The sequence below is a fragment of the Pagrus pagrus genome (genome assembly GCF_965226575.1).
Source record: "Pagrus pagrus genome assembly, chromosome: 12".
NCBI classification, from domain to species: Eukaryota; Metazoa; Chordata; class Actinopteri; order Spariformes; family Sparidae; genus Pagrus; species Pagrus pagrus.
Genome location: NC_140196.1, coordinates 12237226 through 12257346, shown reverse-complemented (window position 1 = coordinate 12257346; position 20121 = coordinate 12237226). Strand labels below are relative to the sequence as shown.

The following is a 20121-nucleotide window of genomic DNA, read 5'->3' as shown; positions in this document are numbered from 1 at the left end:
GAGACCCCAGAGTTACAGGTAGGGTTGTAAACATTAGCAGGGGACTGGTGATCCTCAATAAGTCAAAGGACTTGTAATTTAAAAGACTGAGGACTGCAGCGGTTTCAGCTTTAAAACGTGTCCTACAGTAAATGTGACTAAGGGTCCACTATTTGTCACAGGGACATATACTGTTCCCTCTGAGACCACAGGTCCAAGTGTAGCCCAGTTGCCCTGTCTGTATTTTCAGCACTGAAGTTAAGCATGTACTTTTGCTTGTAAATGCTGTTAATTGAGACTATTTCACCATTAATGTTGACGAGTTTAATGTGTGTATATTTCTTTTAATGACAAATTTTTAGTATGTTGTAGAATGAGCATGTTTAATGAAGTACTTAGTGCTGACATTTGCCCTAAAAGGAAATAACTCTTAACACATTTGCTTGTGTGCATCCATATCACGTCACCTGCAGCACTTAGTGAGTCACTCTTTAGCCCAGTAAATGGTTTAAATCCCTTAAACCACTGTCAGAGCATGGGCAAGGATGTATTTGACTTTTCCGGCTGTAAAAAATACAGAAAATGGTCACAGATTTTTCATCTTAAAAACGCATCGCACCTTAGGCTCTATTTGTTGTATATATTTCCATGTTACTTACTTTCCAGATCTGTCCCTGCTCTCCTATTTTCCCATCTGACTCTGTTTCTGAGTTTATACAGAGTATTTCTGCTACACTCTGCTAACTTTTCACAACTCATCGCCTCTAGAGAAACTCATGAAATATCATTCAGTGGAGCGGCTTGTTTTCTTCCTTCCTGACACTCTCCTATGATGCATCCCTTCACCGTTTTCACATATCAGTTGCTTTTCCCAAGCAGCTGGCGGTACAGCACAGATACATTAATTTATTTTTGTTTTCCTAAAACTGATCAGCTTAATGATGCAAATTCAAAGATTACTTGTTCCCACCAGCTGAATTTTGAGGATAGCTTTGTTCCATAAAGTCAGCCCACACACACACTTAACAAAACCGAATGACTACAGCGGAATCATCCAGTTGCTGCTGGAGGAGTTTGTGGATTTGGTGTTTAACCGCTGCAAATTCTATTTCATGGCAAGTAGCTTTGTGGAGAGTTCTCACTGTATATCCCTGTATGTGTACACAAGGCTCCATGTGGCTGTGTCAGCTGCCATGCTCCTGACCGCAGGCATGCCTCTGTGTGTTGTGTCTACCAATGTACACATGGTAAGAAGATATGTAAACAAAAGTTTCAGCATGTGCATCGATTAGATCCTGACTGATCCCAGATTTTGGCAGGAATACCAATATTTGGGAAAACAAGTGTGCCAACAACAATACATAGACTGCTCTGTCAGCAGAGAGGAAAAGAACTGTGTAATGAAAAACTCTAAAGCTGCACTAATCAATATTTTCGTAATGAATGAATTGGGCATGTGTAATAATAAAGGAGTCAAACAATTAATTAACCTACAGAGAATTGTCACGCAACTTTAAGGCAGCTGTTGTGAAAATGCTCTGATCAACACGTAAGCATGCCCAGCATTTACCGACAGGGAGACAAATGCTGCATTTCAGACAACTCAGTACTTAAAAATGTTCAGACCGCCTTCTAGAAAAAACTACAACCACTCAAAGTCGAAATTCCTACTTGCATGAGGGAGCAGTTGTCACAATAATGGCAGCACCCATGGGGAGGAGGTAGGGTGTATTTGTAAACATCAGTTTCATGTTAGGCTAGTGAATGGAATATTTAGATACTTATTTAGATTTCCTTTCGATATTTCGTTTATATGTGCAAGGAGGCTGTACTGCTGAGGGTACAAATGTATGTACACTTGCCAAAGGGACATCATCTTGGTGCGATCAGCCAAATTTTTTTTATTAACTTTTGACATCATGCACCTGGAAACCTTGGGAGGTCAGAAGTTGGAAATTTCAGCTAGGATATTCCAGCCTCCGACTTTGACTGGAATGGAGCAAAAGTTAGTGAAGTTGGCTGGGGGACACTTTGTAGCATGTAGCATCTTAAGAGCCAAAGATTTTTCTCAGATGAGCGAAAACTTGGTGAGAACCAAAACAGAGCTAACAGGAGAGGTATTATCAGACTGACATGTATCAGACGGCCAGAAACTTAACTCAGTGTCTGCTGGATGTAAAAATGCAATTGTTTGCGAACACATTTCTCATAACAAATGTATCATAATGTCAGTATTGTGTTTTCATTTTGATCCCTAGTCCCCAAGTAAAACAAAACATTATTACTGCTGCTTTACTGGCGCTATTATACTGTATGTAGGTTCCGGGGTCCTGACACTGCTACACTCAGACAAAATGCAGCTGTTACTAATGTTATTAGTTACGAGTCAATATGTCCTCTGTGAGAAAGGAATACTGGCTGATATTCATAAATTAACATTTTATTTTCAAGGACTTCTAAATTTGAGACCAAGACATATTTTACAGGGTTTCCTACAGCTAATCATTATAGTTATTATTAACAAAATCTGCATCACCATCTGCTGAACTGTGATATTTTACTCTGCCAACTCAGCTGCGGTGCCACAGAGTGTTGTCAACAAAAGAACCTGCTCTGCAAACAATTAAATTATGACTTAAAGTGTGTTTTATGGCATGTACTCATTTTTATGTAAATCAACCAATATATGTACCTCTGCTGACATACATCATCTGTGATAAAACAATGTTAGGGCTACAGAAAGATATCGGCTGGCTCATTCATCAATCGGTTTAGATGGGAAAATATCCTCCAAATGTTGAGGACTTCTGCCTCTTAACAAAACTACCCTATGTGTAGATCCACAGGTCAGACTGTGTCAGTCAGCCTCGTCTCAACTGTAGCCATCTTTCATCCCCTTGGCACCTGCTGTCATCTGGATGATAAGATGAAAGGCAGCTCGGGTTCTTAAAGACTGAGCTTCAGCAAATTGTGATGATGAATACTGATTTTTAAACACTCTGTAAGAAATGGACAGAAATGTAGCCCAAAGGGACTTGTCTTGACCCGTCAAGACTTAAGAATGGAGCGCTACATTCACACTATCAGAGTATGATAATCGACCTCTTGTTCACTAGCTGCAGTATATCATCGACCGAGGCTCGATTTACATACAGTCTTAGTCATAAGCTACTCATGTAGTCTGTCAGAGCCACAGCAAGTCAATAAATACATATTGATAAAGGTCATTTTGTTGACAGCAACACGGCATTTAAATTCAAAGTACAGCTTTTAAATATGCATGTGCTGTACTAACAAACATAATCCCAATAAGTTCATTTGAACTATCTAGGAATGGATTACTGTTGGTATGGTGACAAAATGTCAGAATTAAAGTCTGATTAATCCTACTACGAACCTTAAATAACACAAGAATTAGTCGAGGTGTCAGAATTATTATAATAGGGTGATGGAAAGCAGATTTAAGGAGAAGATCTGAACTCTGATTCACTTCTGACTGTAAGGTCTTTTTTCACACAACACCAAAGAGACTGTGCTTAATGTGTTTCATCATTCTGAGGAGGAGGCTCACTGTGGAAGAAATTCAAGCAAAATAATTCAAAGGTTAAAGAATGTTATCCCATCTAAAGACCGCTATACTCTAAAAAGACTGCAAATGACCTGGAAGAAGCTGATTTTAAAAAAATTCAAACAGCTTGCCCTAACCTAAGAACTGATCGAGCTAGAGAGCTAACTTCATGGATAATGTCATGCAAATTATTTTGAATTTCAACTGACGTGACAAAATGTTCTTAAAATAGGACCATGAGAGGTCCATGAGAATAATCTCAATGTTTCATGACATTGGTAACATATGCCCAATGAAATCATTAAGAGGGATTAAAGTGGTTAACGGCATTGGAATTACAAATTGCCGTTCTCCCCTTGCCCACCCATCCATAACAATGCAAAACATTTTGAATGCTTTGTTTCCCAACTGCATCATAACCCAGACTTAATGGAATTCTTCCTTCATTTATTCAAGGTCAAAGCTCATCACTCCCACAGTCCTTTGCATTGTAAATCTTCCTCTCAACATGTCTGAGGGGGGAATTGAGTAATTGAAAATTTCCTGTGGTCGTTGTCTAGATATCAGTATACTGCAAGTGAATAGAGATGCTGTGTTTGGGAAAGAAAACAGCATGAACACATATTACCAGACAAAGTCAACAAAACACAACCTGATTTTGTCATTCCTGCTGAAGATTTCTAATGAACAGGAGCAGAGATGTTTTCCCCCCCAAAGAAGCAGGTTATGGACTCAGTTACTCCATTAGTGAGCCGGCCTCGGTGTTCACAGTTAGTTGTGTGAGAATATTATCCTATACAGCACCAAAACACTCAGCTAGATGGGTTTGGTATGCTGGCACTCATCCAAGTCCTGACAAACACATTTCTGTCCACTGAGAGCATAATGTAGCGTGGTGTGGCAACGCTTTAGCCGTTATATCCAGACAACACACAACAGTGATGGATGAGTATCGACAAGACTGGTTAAATGTGATGCCAGTAATTCAGGTCAAAGTCAGGTAAAGGTTCACAGCTGGACAACCGAATGTGCCCAACAAAAACAAGTATACATGCAGCAAAACCAAATTCATTAAGAGTTTCTGCCAAACTAATTTGATAAGGCAAGCATTTTCAATCAAGAAATACAACGGCAATTAGCTTCCCATGAATGATTTGTCTCTCAAGACACTCTTGAGTGCTGCCTGGAAACAAACATGTAAATGGAAACATTCCCAATTCATAATATTCGTGGCACAAATGGAAAAGAAGTAAGATTGAAAAGCAGTGTTTAATTAGTTTTATCTCCTCCTACAGCAGAGAAGACTTTTGATCAACTCTGAAGATTATAGAGTCATTCACTTTAAAATTGACCATCTGCTGGGATTTCTTTCAGGGTTGATTAAAGATACGTCGTAGATTAGAATCGTATTTTTGCAGAGTGGATAGACTCAATTGAGAGATAAGTAAGTTAGGTGTTACTCCATCAATACTGCACTTTAAGGGATGGGATACAGGACTCAGACGCAGTGAGAATAATAAAATGTCTGAAAATAAGAGTGGGAAGTCAAACAGAAACAAGTGATATTGCAGCGAAGCCTATCCCTAGGCTGCATCTTTATTATTTTTTCCTTTTTGGCTGATGTACAGTTTTCTTGTTTGAATAAAATAATGGGCGAACCAGACAAAGCCAAGGAAAGCTGCATGCTTTTTTGGTCTGTATTTCACTCACATTTAATGGGCTAATTGTAATAAAACAGCCTGATTAAACTCAAACTTTTACCCATGCATTGAATAGCATTGAGAGCAGAGAACACAGGTTGTATGAAAGGAAAATAAACATTCAGAATGTTATCATAATACACATGAATTTCAGATAAACTTGAAATGACAGCAAAAACAGTAATATAATCACATTTTCTTGCTTGATATTTTTCATGATGCTGATTTAATTGTAGAACTAATTTAACCATTTAAAGCAAGGCTCAGAAACTACATCATTGAATGCTATTGGGATATGTTTCTTATCCACAAATCATAAATACAGACTCTAAGACCATCCTTTACATTAAGGCTTACCTATCTTCTCTGTGTAAAAATATACAGCCAGTACTCACAGTGTATATTATAATGCAGCTGCAGTACTTGGGTGTGTTAAGATGTGTGCTCTGATGTCACCTCGATCTAGGTCGCTGGTATAACTAATATATTCCATTCCTTGCTAATCAACACACAAAAGTGGGGGGCGAAGTTAAATTTACTGTCTTTTCCAAACTTCTTTCCATTTTCATATTCCATCATTAAATTTACATGTAGTATCAGCTATGTGCAATGTCTTTTGATGATGGAGAATTCACTGTTAACACAACAAACCAAAAGTAACCGTTTAGTGAACTCCATTCACACTGTGCGATGAATGAAGAGTCCTTCTTAATTGGGTACATAGCCAAATGAAGTGAAGAATGAATCAAAGCACAGAGTTTGACTGCCTGGTGCACCAAAGCACCTTTTTCTGAATGATTTCTAAAATCACCTTTGTAGAAGTATTGGTTCTGTTTAGACATTTGAAAATGCACAACAAACATTACACTGACTTTGCCACTGACTACTGAGAAATAACTTGTGAATGATCAGAATAAACAGAGATAGGAAAATAATGACAACAGACAGCACAGTGACCCCAACCTCATAACAGAGCAATAATTGTTTGGGAACAAAGTTTGAATAAAGTCATAAAAGCATCTGTCAGATTTGCAATAACAACTGCTTGTGCAAGCTTAACCCGTCTGTTTGACCTTAGTAAAACACCTCATGGGAACAAAAGTGTTCCTCAAGATATGGGGATACAGAACAACTAATAAAAACACTTTATCCTCGTCTTGGAAACTGTTGTCAGAGATCACTCTGCGAGTCAGTAATGGCAAAAAAAGGAAATCTTTGCAGCATTTCACCTTCGAACCTTGCCCTTATCACAAGTTTTATGCAGCACAGCACAAGCATCAGCTATGGTGCACAACACAACACCCACAACAACAAAAGCTTTTGTAAGAACACTTTAGAAATAACAACCACAAGATTAACATTGGACAATATTAAAGTACCAAATGCATTTAAGTCAGAAATCTGTTTCAAATAAAATGCTCAAGCAACATTAAAACGCACCCAAAGCTCATCTGAACATAAAAAAGAGACAGTCTGTCAGGTCTGGCAGCAAATAGAACAGCAAAGACACTGAATAATTACAGCATGTTAAGATAAGAGATCATGCATGAATACTCACTGTGGAGAAGTTCACCGGGTAGCAATCCTCTCCTCGAAAGGTGCACTGCAGCAGCATGTCATTGATGTCATGACCTGTGCGGTTATAGAAATCAGTCATGTTGAACAGTTTAGGCTTGAAGTTCTGGAAGTTTGCCTTATCCTTTAGGGCAGCCAGAACTTCGGGCTCAGCCAAGTGTGGGTTGGCTATTTGGTAGTTATTATTGAGGAGGGCCAGGAGCTCTCCCACATGATAGAGGTCATTTCTGGTGATTCTGGAGAAGCGGAACTCGTTGAGGTTACAGAAGGTAACGGATGGGAACGTGAGGTTAGTCGCCGCCACCTCGTCCAGCTTGGTGACGTGAGGGTACTCCAGGTAATACGACACTCGATCCATGCAGACCAGCATCAATAAGCCTAGTGAACCGAGGAAGGAAAGAGTCCAAAGAAACCGTCGGAATGTCATGTGCCCATAGGCGAATATGTGACTCATGCCATGTAGGGTGGATATGTTAGCAAAAGCTTGCAGGTTGGAGGGCCTGATGCTTTCAATGCTTTCCTCTGAGCTCCCTTTCATGGTTGTAGAGTGATGTTCAACACTGTCTCCCCAAGAACTTCAGGTTAAAGACTTTGCTTAGCAACAGCAATAGCAGAATCCAACCGGCAGTGTTGGTTTGGCACACTGTTTCTTTATTCCCTCAAGAAGTGGTAATGGTCTCACTAAGTAGCTACCTTAAAATGGTTGTCAGTCTCTGTAACAGTTGTCTTTTCATCACAATTCACCTTCCAGTGGTTGTCAGCTGTTCCTGTAGTCCCAGGTCCCCCCCTCTTTTCTTTCAGCCTCCTATTTTATTATCTCCAAAGCTGTCTCTCTCACTCCCTGCTCAGCTGTCCTTTGTAGCGGCACCAAACACAATGACAGCTCCAGAAACACCCACTTCTACCAAAACGCAATGCCTCCTGATTCCTGAGTGGTGTGAAAAGGGACAAGAATACAAGGGACAAGAAAAGAGAGAAAAACAGAGAAAATAGCAGACGTAAGGATAGAGGCGAGAGATGAGTGGTGGAGGGGGGGGGCTGCGATGAAAAGGGCTAGCGTTTGGAGAGAGGTGCTAAGCCTCAGCAGTCAATGGGACCCTTCCTCCTCTAATCGGAGAGAATGCCTCTACATCGCTGTGATAATGGGATGCAATGGTTTTGTGAATGGAGGTAATAAAGAGAGAAATGGCTCACTGGTCCCTCGCTGCCACCTTCCTTTTTCTCTCGGGTCTCTGTTTGCTCTTCTTTTTTCTTCCAGAGATGAAAATGAGGGGGTCAGAGACCTCCGACCAGCCCACCACTGTGCTTGACAACCGGCGTTCACAGCTTCCACGGGTTCCTTATTGAACAGATCCTCAGTTAATAGGGAAGACCACCTCTTGATGCTTTATGGCCAACCCCCCAACAGCATAACCACTAAAGCCGCTTCGAGACCTCCAGCTTTAGTCCTGTTAACATACAGATTTATATTCTGCCGTGTGGAGCCTTTTCACTCTCTTTTTCGCTTCCTCTCTCTCTCCCACCACTCCCCCATTTCTTGCTCTCTTTCTCTCTCTCTCTCTTTCAGTCTCCCTCTCTCTCCCTCTCCCTCTTTAGTAGTCAGGATCCATCCCACTGCTGAATGGCTGCTTTGCCTGTGTGTCTGTGCTCACAGGGGAAGTCTCTCAATCTGGACGCCACCTTCACCGTGTTATTATTCTCTAAACTGCTCCAACAGCCTCCGCCAACATGTCTGCTTGCATACAAGAAAGCCACAGGTTGCATGTTTATTGCACTGACATACGTAACGGAGTTCCAGAAATATCCACGTTTTTGTATTTTCATTCCAATGCAAACAAGTAAAGCCAGCAAATACAAACAACCTGGTTAAATGGTTTCTTTATTATTTATTACATATGATTCATTAATCATCTTATTTAATTATGTATTGGCTTCTCTTGTGACAGCATGGGTTATATATTGCTTTTTTTTCTTATTTATTTATTTATTTATTTTTGTTGCTCAAAGCGATGGACTATTCCCAAAAGCATTTCACAGTCTGGCTATAGCAGTCTTTGGATATGGTTCATCATGGTGTGACTACATGTGAGTTTCAGGCTTCACCAGTAATGGAGTTGGTGATTTTATTGGGGTTAAAATGTCAGCACACCACGCTGAAAAAACCTTTTCATTTCTCCCCGGACCAAACAAGATTATCACTCATTGGCTACCCAGGGATGTCTCATTATCATAACAATAGGTGAACTGCCAAGGATATGACCACAGCCCTTGAGGATTAAATCAATATTCTGCCCCGGTAACCAAGCACAGAGACCATAGCAACCATTTTGCCACAACACTATAGAGGTATGCAATTCAGATAAAAACTACCATTTCATCCGTAAACTTCAGAGGAATGCTGTGTCAAACATACATTGTCACCGTCGAGATGCAATTTTAAAAATGCTCACAGAAGAGAATGCAGCATGACAGACTATCACAATCTTTTCACCTGACAGGCAATGCTGAGACTTAGATTAGGTCAACCAGAACAATGTCTGAGGTATAGCAATTTTCAAACTACAAGGCGAAAGCCATTTTCTGCTCCTTCCACCCACAAGAAGTACACGCTAAAATCAAAACAGAACTAAAGCCATTTAAAATGAGACATTTTATGAAAAACTCACTTGTGCAGTATGTATTTGGGTATCCAAAGTGTCTAACAACTCAGAAACTGTGAAATAACCCCTAACTGGCTGAAAAGCGACTGAAAATCTATTAAATTGAGTGAATTTTACTCCCAGAATTGTCCAGTAACTTGCAAGCTCAAGGATGTGTGGATTTTACTATGGACTGCATTATCAATGAGGGCCAGTAACTTTACAAGGTCAAGAATGGATCGATACTGGCTGTCTGTGACCTGACTTCAAACTTGAAAGTTTTGCCATGTTGCTTTACTGTTTATTTTGTAGGGGTCAGCCTGTTGAATCAGGCATTAGCTTGTTGCTCGGCTAATGTGGCTACTGCCAGTCTGGTGCGATGTTGGACTACTGTTGTAATATTGAGGGCCAGGAGAAACTGTGTGAACATTAAGCCTCATTTGAAGCCAAGTAAACAACAAGCAGTAGTTTTAATGCCGGGAACCGTTTTTTTGATGCTGCTTTTCATGTTTGTACTGCAGCATCAGCTCAGCTAGCATTAGCTTTGTTGTTATACACAGCCAGTTTTGCCACGGGATCCTCACCTGTATGTTCACTTGTGTTGCTGCATGTACATTTACTTGATAGACATGCCCCGAAGATAACAATAAAGGTATGTGTGAAAAAGAAATAGTCAAACTGCATGAATTTATTTGCTTGACAACTTTCATTAGCGCCTAGCAGTTAGCCTGCTAACACCATACAAAGACTGCTACAAAGCTGCAATTACTGGCCTGCTCTGCAGTGCGGTAGAGGCTTATATGGATCATATTCCTTCTCTAACGTGTGGTGGTGAAGGTTTGGTTTAGAAGCACTTCTTGTGGTGATATCCATGGTAAAAACTGCTGCTAACTAAAAAAACACCAGTGAAGCTGACCAGACAGTGAGCAGCACTTGACAGTATGAGAAAACTAAAATAAAACAATTTACCTGAAAATGAGCATAAAATGTCTCCTTAAATAACTCATAACATCACGACACCTGAAATATATCAGGTACTCTTCCATGTCAAAATGTCACCGACTTGATGATGATGTTTAAATTTACAAGTTGTTGATGCCTGACTCAAGGCCAGCTTACCCACTCCTATAGCTGCACTCTGTATTCACAGTCATGACTGGTAATGATTAATGTGCTACAAACACTTAGCAGTGATGGATGATGCTGTGCCCATTTAACATATGAGGCCTTCACTGAGTTTTAATATGTCTTCATTCACAAACAGTGCCAAGTGAGTCAATTTTGCTGACAAACACTGACAAACTATAAAATCCTCCATTATGGAGTCACATTTGAGATACTGCACAGGTACTTTAGAAATACAGTACTACTCTACAATGACAATAAAGTTTAACTCAGTACATCAATGAGCATGTAGGGAGTACTTGAAGATGTATACTGTTGTGGTGTTTGTTGAAAATACAATAAAGGGTGTCTACAGATATCAGACACTTGAATGTAATGCTTTTTATTCCATTTTTCAACGGAATTAAGCACCTAGGTTTTGGACAAATCTTTTTTTTTTTTATTCACTAATTTCATGTAAGTATAAAGGGATATAGTAGATAAAGTATGAGGTCAAGTGCAGAGGTAAGTTTTATGTTTATGGTTATTAGAGTGAGTTAGGTTAATCAACATTGTGCAAGTGCAAATATAAAGTAATAGGACAGTATTACATTTAGTGTTTGGCTTTAAAGATTTGTAACATCTGAAATGAGGACTGCAAAAGTGCCCAATTCCTTTTGACAACAATACATTAAAAGATGGATAAATGAAATTAGATATAATGCAGCAATTGAGACCTCACAAATTAAAACTTGACACTATTTAATGACATTTAAGGCATAATATTTATATAATTGAATTTAAGACATTTTAAGACTTTTAAGGATCTGCAGATACCCTGCATTAACTACAAGAACACACACTAAAACACGCCAACAGCAGCAATAATGTCTAAGGGACCATCTCCCAGTACTGGACTAGTCTATTAAAACCAATCTAGTCTATTTTACTCGCCTGCTTTAGCATCTCTACATTGGTTACCTGTAAGATTTAAAATATTAACAAACATTTCAAGCACATTTGGGGTTGGCCCCTAATTATATGATGTACTTACTAAGCCCCTTATGAGTGCAGCCTGAGATCCTCCAGCAGAAGACTCTTAATAATTCCTGGGTCAAAGCTAAAAACCAGGGGAGACCGAGCCTTTGGAGTCCTGACTTTGAAACGGGCTGCTGGAGGAGATCAAGCAGGCAAGCTCTGTTTCTTTTTATTAAATCTCTTTATTAAAAACACTTTTTTTCAGAACGGTTTTCTCCTGAATTGGTCACTCTTCCATTTTAGTTGTTTTTAATGTGTTTTAGTTATTCTTACCTCGCTTGTTTAATTTATTGTATGAATTTTACTGTTGTTTATCTTTTATCTGTAATTACTCCTGTTTATGTCTTTGTAACCTCACCATAGCAAACAGTGATGTGTTCACAGCTCCTGGTTTCACAGCTACTGAACAATGACTTAAAGTCTGAATATGAAGTAGATTGTGGTGAATAAACTGAACTGTCATCAGTGAAACAAACCTACAAACATTTATTCACATCTTAATAAATATTCAATGTTAGAGTTCTGTGATTTTTGTCATTGTTGTTGCATAAATCTGCATTTGACATTCAATTTCCATGTCAGTAATAGAATGCAAAATAGTCTTCACGCTGATTTATTTGCATTCTCTGTACATTTGGATAATGTTGTCCTGTGCAGAGATTAGCAAACTTAAATTCCAAATTCATACTAGCAGGCATGCCTGTTGTTGCAGATTGCAGGATGAAAGTGGTGGACTTTTCAACAGTAATTGGCTTTCAAGTGGATGGTAGAATGCACAGCATAATGCAGTGAATATTAATGTGGAGGAGTAATATTTGAGGCGCTGCTATGCACTGCACTCTCTTTTTGGGGGGCCTTTGAATTTGACTCATCAATTGATGTTGTGAAATATTCCTGGCCTAAAACACCTCTGGCTTATAGATTAGTGGCTAGACTCTTTCCAAATAACTGACAGCGTCATAACTGCATATATAACTAGTCCATACATGTTTGTAAAAGGAAGTTAACACTGTAGAGATGCAACATAACATATAGGCTAGTCAACTCTAATGCAGCTGAAACGAGAGTGAGGAGCTTTTACTTTTTAAGATATATATATATTTTTTAGATATAATTCAGCTCTCAATCATAATCTATGCTCTTCCTTGTCCCTCTTTATTTGATCATACTTTGTGCAAATGCTTTTGGGTAGGAGAAATGTTGAGCAAAGGTCAGATTGCTTTTTTGCACATCCAAGAAATGTGTTATGTGTCTATAAATCCACAAAAGCTTTGTCCGGGATAATGCACATTAAAATGTTAAGCACTGGGAGAAATGATTAATGTGATTGAGTTCCACTGTATGGATCGCTCACTGATATCAGGATTTTTGATGGCTGAAACACAGAGAAATGTTTTTTTCTCATCAGTTTTAATCTGAATTGTTTCATAACAAGCTTGCCATGGTTTAGCTTGGTTCACAATGCACAGTCACAAACAATGGGATTCATACTGCTGGTGTGCTGCGCTGTATGTCTGCTGTCACCAAAGATGTGTTGCAAAAGCCTTGACAAAATCCTCTAAACAAAAGTTAACCTGATTTGACAAGTAAACATCTTAATTTAGTGAGTGCAGGGAAACAACACAGCAGCACTACTCCCGCTCTCACTATGTGGATATACGTAAATGATGTTGGATATTAATGTGCTATAATTACAACAGTTCAGCGAAAATTCCTATGACAAGCAAACCGCCCTGATATGATGTAGAGCTAAAAGGAGCAATTACGGTAAGTCATTCTTTGTGATGCCCAAGTAAGTTATGCAGATTTGGCAAGCACCTCAAAGGACGGATTGCCCTGTTAGGAACTGAACCCTGCACTAAAGCAGTCGACATTTAAGAGCACATACATCATGAAGTTAAAGACGGAGCAGCAGAGATGCAACACTGCACTGAACAGAGCAGCACCGGCAGGAGGGAGCAGAACACAACCTGAACTACTGATTAGACTGAAAGTGTGATCCTTTATAGCTATCCCAGCCTCTAATAACTTTGTTTTACTATATACAACGTTCTGCAGCTTAAACAAGTACATTGCAACTCATACAAAGTCAATGATTAGAACTTTTTGAGTAGCTTAGATGTGTGTTACAGACATATTTTTAGCCCTAAATCACGGTACGCATCTTATCACTGTGTCCCACAGAATGGCCATGCACTTATGCCTTGCCTTTCTGTTTCTCTCTCATATTATGTTCTGCTGTTCTGACTTTCTTCATCAACAATATGTTTTATAAAGTCACCCAACAAACACACCCTGCCCTTTGGACTTTTTCATCCGTAATTCAGTTTACACAACAGCAGGTGAGCCGTGTATATGGGAAGCTTGTTGTTAAATATGCAGCCTATTGAAACCAACGTGGTATCAAACGGCATCGTAGGACTACATCAAATAGAAGAGGTTGCGTCACAATCAGTGCATTTACAGGATATATATATATATGTTATATATATATACACACGAACTGTTATATTTGTACACCAAACTGTGAGACAACTTGTGCATTCTGCAACTACAGTAAGTAATCAGTGCAGGTATCAAACTAAGCTTTGTTCTATTAACCTCCAAACCCTGCACAAAAAAAAATAAAACAACCACTGCACGTCGCCTTTAGCAATATGTTAATATGAAAGGCTGCGATAAACAGAACAGGCAACATTTTTCTTTTTCTGCGACTGTAAGACAGACATATCAGTGTAGCAGATGTGCACACATACTCACCTTTTTTCTTCTCAGAAGATGAAACAAGCAAACAGCAGAAAAATCTGCCAGACAACAGAGAAAAAGATGGCCTTCACAATACAGTCTACCAATAGCTGCTATACAACGTGTGTGGCAGTTGCTGCAAATGACCTTGCATAAATGCTGTCGGAGATAAAGGCCTATTCATATGTAATCTGCTGCTCTATATCTGCTGTGCACTCGTGGAGAACAAAATTGAGAGCATCCAAGACCTTGGACACAGAAATGGGAATGTGCTATGAAAAGCGTTAGCAGTAATTACATATTGAAACTGTAACACTAATGTATCATTCATCAAAACAAATGTACCCATTTCTTAGAGAAAAACAGATATTTCAGTAAATCTATTAAGTATCAGCGGGTCAGGTCAGGTTTTTACAGCAAATTATTTTCATATAAAACCTGAAGATAAATAACATGGATGAGTTTCTACTCTGCTGCTCACTTAAAAATGTCCTGCCAAATATACACTATATTAGGGCACCACGTTATGGTCAAAAGAATTATATTGCAATTATTTAATTATTTGCAATTGCGGTATGATTGACAAGGAGTGAGAATGATGGGGGGGGGGGGTTCAGTGAAAATTAGAACTGTGATGCAAAAGTTAACATCATAATGAATATTTTGCCTTTATCCAAAAATTGCAGAATCTTGCAATCTGTATATTGCACTTAGCCATATTGCGATTTTAATTGTATTTCAATTTATTGTGCAGCTTTACAGTATATAAATGAGAAAACAAAAGCTGACCAGATGTTTGTATTTTTGTGAGCAGAAGTATTTTGGGTGTATTATACAACAGATATAAATGTTTCCTTTTATGTTTTGTTTGTGAAAATTTGAATAAGTAACTGCAACTTGCTAAAGGATTTAAATAATGAGTCCAGTCTAATGAAGCTGTTATTGCTATAGCTCCACTGTTTATTAGAGTTCTGATGTTTCTGCTTGTCAATTTTTTTTTTTTCACTCTGTAACCCAATAGTCTCCGTGATCAGAGCCGGCCGAGGCATAAGCGAACTAAGCGGCTGCTTGGGGCCCTGGCCACCAGGGGGCCCCCAATCAAGAAAAAAAAAAAGATTTTTTTGCGATCTCTGCTGTTGTATTTTGTTATTTTTCAATACAAGTTCAGTAAACCACACTTAGTGCTTCACTTTGAATATAAAAGTTTCCAAAAAATGTGTGATGTTAGTACCCTCTAAGGTTAAAAGGTGACTGGTTTGCTGTAAATAACAACTATATTAATACAGGGTTCTACCAAGCCCAGAGGGCCAGAGGTCTAGAGGGGCCAGGAGCCCCAAAACATTTGTGGCATGTGAGCAAGGATGGATTACTGAATGAGCCTACTGGTCCCAAGAGGTCAAAGGGCCCTGAAGCCCAAGTTGTTGCATGAAGTCACTACCACAATAAGTCAAAAAGCAAAAGGCTATGAATCTGAACGAATTTAGGTATTGCCCTTCTCCAGCTGGCCATCCCAAAAATGCACCAGAATACAGGAAATCACATCTACCAAATTCAGAATTTGGTTTGGGCGGGCACTGTATGTGATAGAGTGATGTTGCAGTAACTTCATCACATCTCCTGCTTACTTGCTATACAACCCCGACTCCAAAAAAGCTGGGATGCTGCAAAATGTAAATAAAAAAAGATTGCAATCATTTTCAAATCCTTTAAGACCTATATTCAATTGAACACAGTACAAAGACAAGACATTAAATTCAAGTTCAAATTCATAATCATTATTGTTTTTTGTATACTCATCATGAATTTGTAAAGTAAAGTGAGAAGAACAAACATGCCACAACTTTCTTGGAACTGAGGTTGTAAGATTATTTGTGATATGGATGAATCTCAAAATTGAGTGGAGCCTCAGTAGCATTTTTAAAGCCGATATAACTCAGCAAAGCAATGGTATGATATAATAAATGAGCATCATAAAGTGCTTTACCAGAGAGAGATGTGTTTGTATGATGATGAAACATACCATTCGTGTTCAGTTCCTTCAAGTGCCTTAAATCTCATCAATCAAATAGATAAAATGTCAGCGATATAGAGGCGAGAACACAACAGAGACGCATCATCACACAATATGGATACATCTTTGTATTGTGTTACTGGCTTATACTTTAAACTGGTTTGTCAGTGTGAGGGGACATGTCAATGAGCTGCAAATGATTAATCAATTTGTCAACTATTAAATTAATCAACAACTATCTGCATGATCAAATTTTTAGGGATGCACAAAATGGACTTTTTAAACTGATACCGATAACCTATAATTACCTGCTTCTCACAGCTGATACCCATAACAATTTCACATCGTTGTATTTTAAAAATAAGGTCATAACCTGTAGTTTATGCACCACTGAGGGTAAAAAGGCTAAGATGTAGCGGGCAAATATGGATGATTCATTATTCATAGCTCTGATAAGGTTTATTGTGTTAAACTCAGACTTTTTCCCATCCTCTTAAAACACTTGCAGAACACATATTGCAAGTTTCAATTGTGTTGTCTTCTTCTGAACTTGAAAAACAATGCCCACTCCAGCGACGACATGTGTGGCTCGTGTCCACATATCGTGCATCCCTACAAATTTTTCAAAAAAAAAACCCAGGTCAAAATTCTTTGATTCCAGCATCTTAAATGTAAATATGTTCTGGTTTCTTTACTCTTCTATGAATGTAAACTGAATTTATTTGGGTTGTGGACAAAACAAGACATTTAGGGACATCATCTTTGGGAAAACCTGATAAACATTTTTCACCACTTTCTGACATTTAATAGACCAAACAACTGATCCGATTAATCAAGAAAATCCCCGACAGAATAATCGACAATGAAAATAATCATTAGTTGCAGCCCTAATAAACAGGAGATCATGTTAAACTGAAATCAGAAAAATGGTCATGTGGTCAAAGTCAGTAGATTCCAACATGTTTTTAAAATAAAATGAGGATGTAATAGGTATTCAGATATGCTCTAATACTGAATGACTCCAACAATCGCACACTGAGGGACAATTTAGATGTCCAACTCTTCATCCCTCATAATAAAAGAATATCTAGTAAAGAAAATACAGGCCTGGAGCAGGACCATTTTTATCCCAAATATCAGCATTAAATCTAACACTTATCAAGATGTTCTACACATAAAAGTGTCCAGAATCAAATTCATTGAGGTAAACACACAATTACTAAACAAATAAGCCCAGATACCAAAATAAGAAATCATAACAACATCAACTAAAATTGAAATACGGCACATTATATGTACAACATCAAGAGGACAGACGAACCCACTAGGGGGCCTTAAAGCTGCACTACTTTGCATTTATTGAATGTAAAGTTATTGTCAACTTTATCGTAGAGTATGTGAATTTTTCTGATATCTGAATGTGATGAAGGGGATAAATTGAGAATGTGAATAAACTATATTCTGCCTCAGAAAGCATAAAAACAATCGTTCACAGAAAGCTGAAAAATTCCTGGGAAATCTGTGCAGTAGTTTGTTTGGACTCAAAATAGTTTATGCACCAAGTAAATGCCCACACACTAATTTAGACAAAAATTACCTTGGGCTTTTGAGGCTGGAGTCCTCGGCCTTTAATCCAGCCTTGCTCATAATACCATTTATTTCTAGTAAGCATCCTCTGTGTATTTTAATCTATCTGAAAGCAATGCAGGCCTTCAGGTGGATCAAGAGTTGGCTCACATAAACACTGAATATGCCAGCTCAAAAGTCTTTTTCTATGAATATTATGGTATCTAAATACACCTCTAGGTCTAAAATAGTTTATAAGCTTCAAGCTACATGGAAGATTACAAAGGATTACAGTGGGATCTACAGCAGGTATACATCTCCCATAATAGGATTTCATGCAGCCTAATAACTGGTGCAAGAGTGCCACCCAGTGGACACAATTATTAAATGCAAAGGTGTAGACTCTAGTATAACTCAGCCTCTGTTTATCACATTAGTGCCTTACACAGTGTTGTAAAAAGTACCCAAAATAATACTTGAGTAAAAGTATAGATATCAGGTCTTCATTATTACTTAATCCTATTGTGGCTATTTAGACAGATATTGCAATTGTGATATGATTTACAATTAGTGGGAATGATAATTTTGCATCAAAATGTTCATTATCACTGAAAAAAAAAACCCTATTAAAATAATTGTTATGCTTTTGTTTAATAATTGTTATGTTATGACCAGGGTATCCCTGCAGCACCACAGTACTATATTGTAATGCACACATATTTTACCACATTTTATCTTAAGTTTTACACTTGGCCATATTGTGATTTCAATAACATTTCAATGAATTGTGCAGCCCTAATATTAATATAAGTGACTAAAAGTCTTATAAAGCATCTGGTATTAAATGTATGAAAGCATAAAAAGTAATTTTCTGACATCAAGGATACTTAATTATCAAAAGTAGCAGTAAAAGTAAATCATACTTACATGTATGGAAATACTGTATTGTATGGGTCAACCAATTATCAGCCTGGCTGATTATCGGATCGAATATTGAGCATTATTCTGAACTCCGCAAAGTAACTAGTATGGTTAGCAAATATCAAGTGGTGTAAAAAGTACAGAATTTGCCTCCAAAATGTAATCAAGTTGAAATATATAGTAGTTGAAAATGAAAACACTCAAGGAAAGTGCAAGTACTTCAAAATTGTACTTCAGTTCAGTGCTTGAGTGAAAATATTTAGTTACAATCCATCCCTGGCTGCAAGACTGCAATACAAAAATAACATTACAGTGTTGTTTAAAGTACCCAAAGGTCATAACTAAGTGAAAATAAACAATATCATGTTAAAATATTATTTTGTAAAAGTGAAAGTCATCTATATGAATAGTCCTTGAGTAAAAGTCTTATAAAGTCTCGGATACTAAATTAAGTTTTTAAAGGAATTTTATGTCAATAATTGCAGACCTTCTTAAAAGTTATACATATATTTACATACTGCATATTATGGGTCGCCTGGTCGATTATCATATTCAATATTCAGCATTTTTCTGATAATCGTAATCAGTGTTGTGTTTTGCTTTTATGTGACTGACGATGAAATAATTCAATTAAAAAATGCACAACTCTGGCTTGGATGCAGCCTAAAATCTTCAGAGTAACTAATAACTTAAAGGTGCAGTATTAAGTTTTGGGGAAGAAATCGGAATCAATAAATAATGTTCTTCATTGACTGATTTTTTTTATGCCAAAACAAATTAAATAAACAAACTTTCTTTGTTTTCATGACTGAATAAACAAACTGACTTTAAAAGGACAACACAATTTCACTGTTTTACTTTAATATTTGGTGGATCCTGCCACCTTTCTAGCCTCAAACACTGATTTTTTAAATTTTTATTTTTGTATTTTACCGAAAAACAGCTTGTTTATTCAGTTATGGGAAAGATTAATATTTCTGACTTGTATTATGGCCCTTATTAAATATAAAATATAGAAATTCTGGTTTGAATTTCTTCTCCAAAACTACATAGCGCCCCTTCAGTAGAGTACTTGTGTAAATGTACTTAGCAACATTTGATCACTGGCCTTGCAATACTGCAATACACATTTCAACCAAGAACTACCTGCCTGAATAAACACTAAGACGTTTTACAGTTTTATCCCTCCTCATGGTGATTACTGATCGTCCGAAGTCAAAGCAGGTGATCTAAATCAGTCACTAATGAACGCGGGCTACATAAACAGCTGCAGGT

General features: G+C 37.9%; 1 protein-coding gene across 1 annotated transcript in view; it reads right to left on the bottom strand.

Annotated features, from left to right (window-relative positions):
- Positions 1 to 8354, bottom strand: part of asic1c (acid-sensing (proton-gated) ion channel 1c) — a 108048-nt gene extending 99694 nt beyond the window's left edge. Inside the window, exon 1 of the mRNA XM_084369394.1 lies at positions 6806 to 8354. Within this exon, the coding sequence (XP_084225520.1) occupies positions 6806 to 7360 (555 nt within the window). The 5' untranslated portion in view covers positions 7361 to 8354. The remainder of the gene's footprint in view (positions 1 to 6805) is intronic.
- Between the last annotated feature and the right edge of the window lie 11767 nt (positions 8355 to 20121).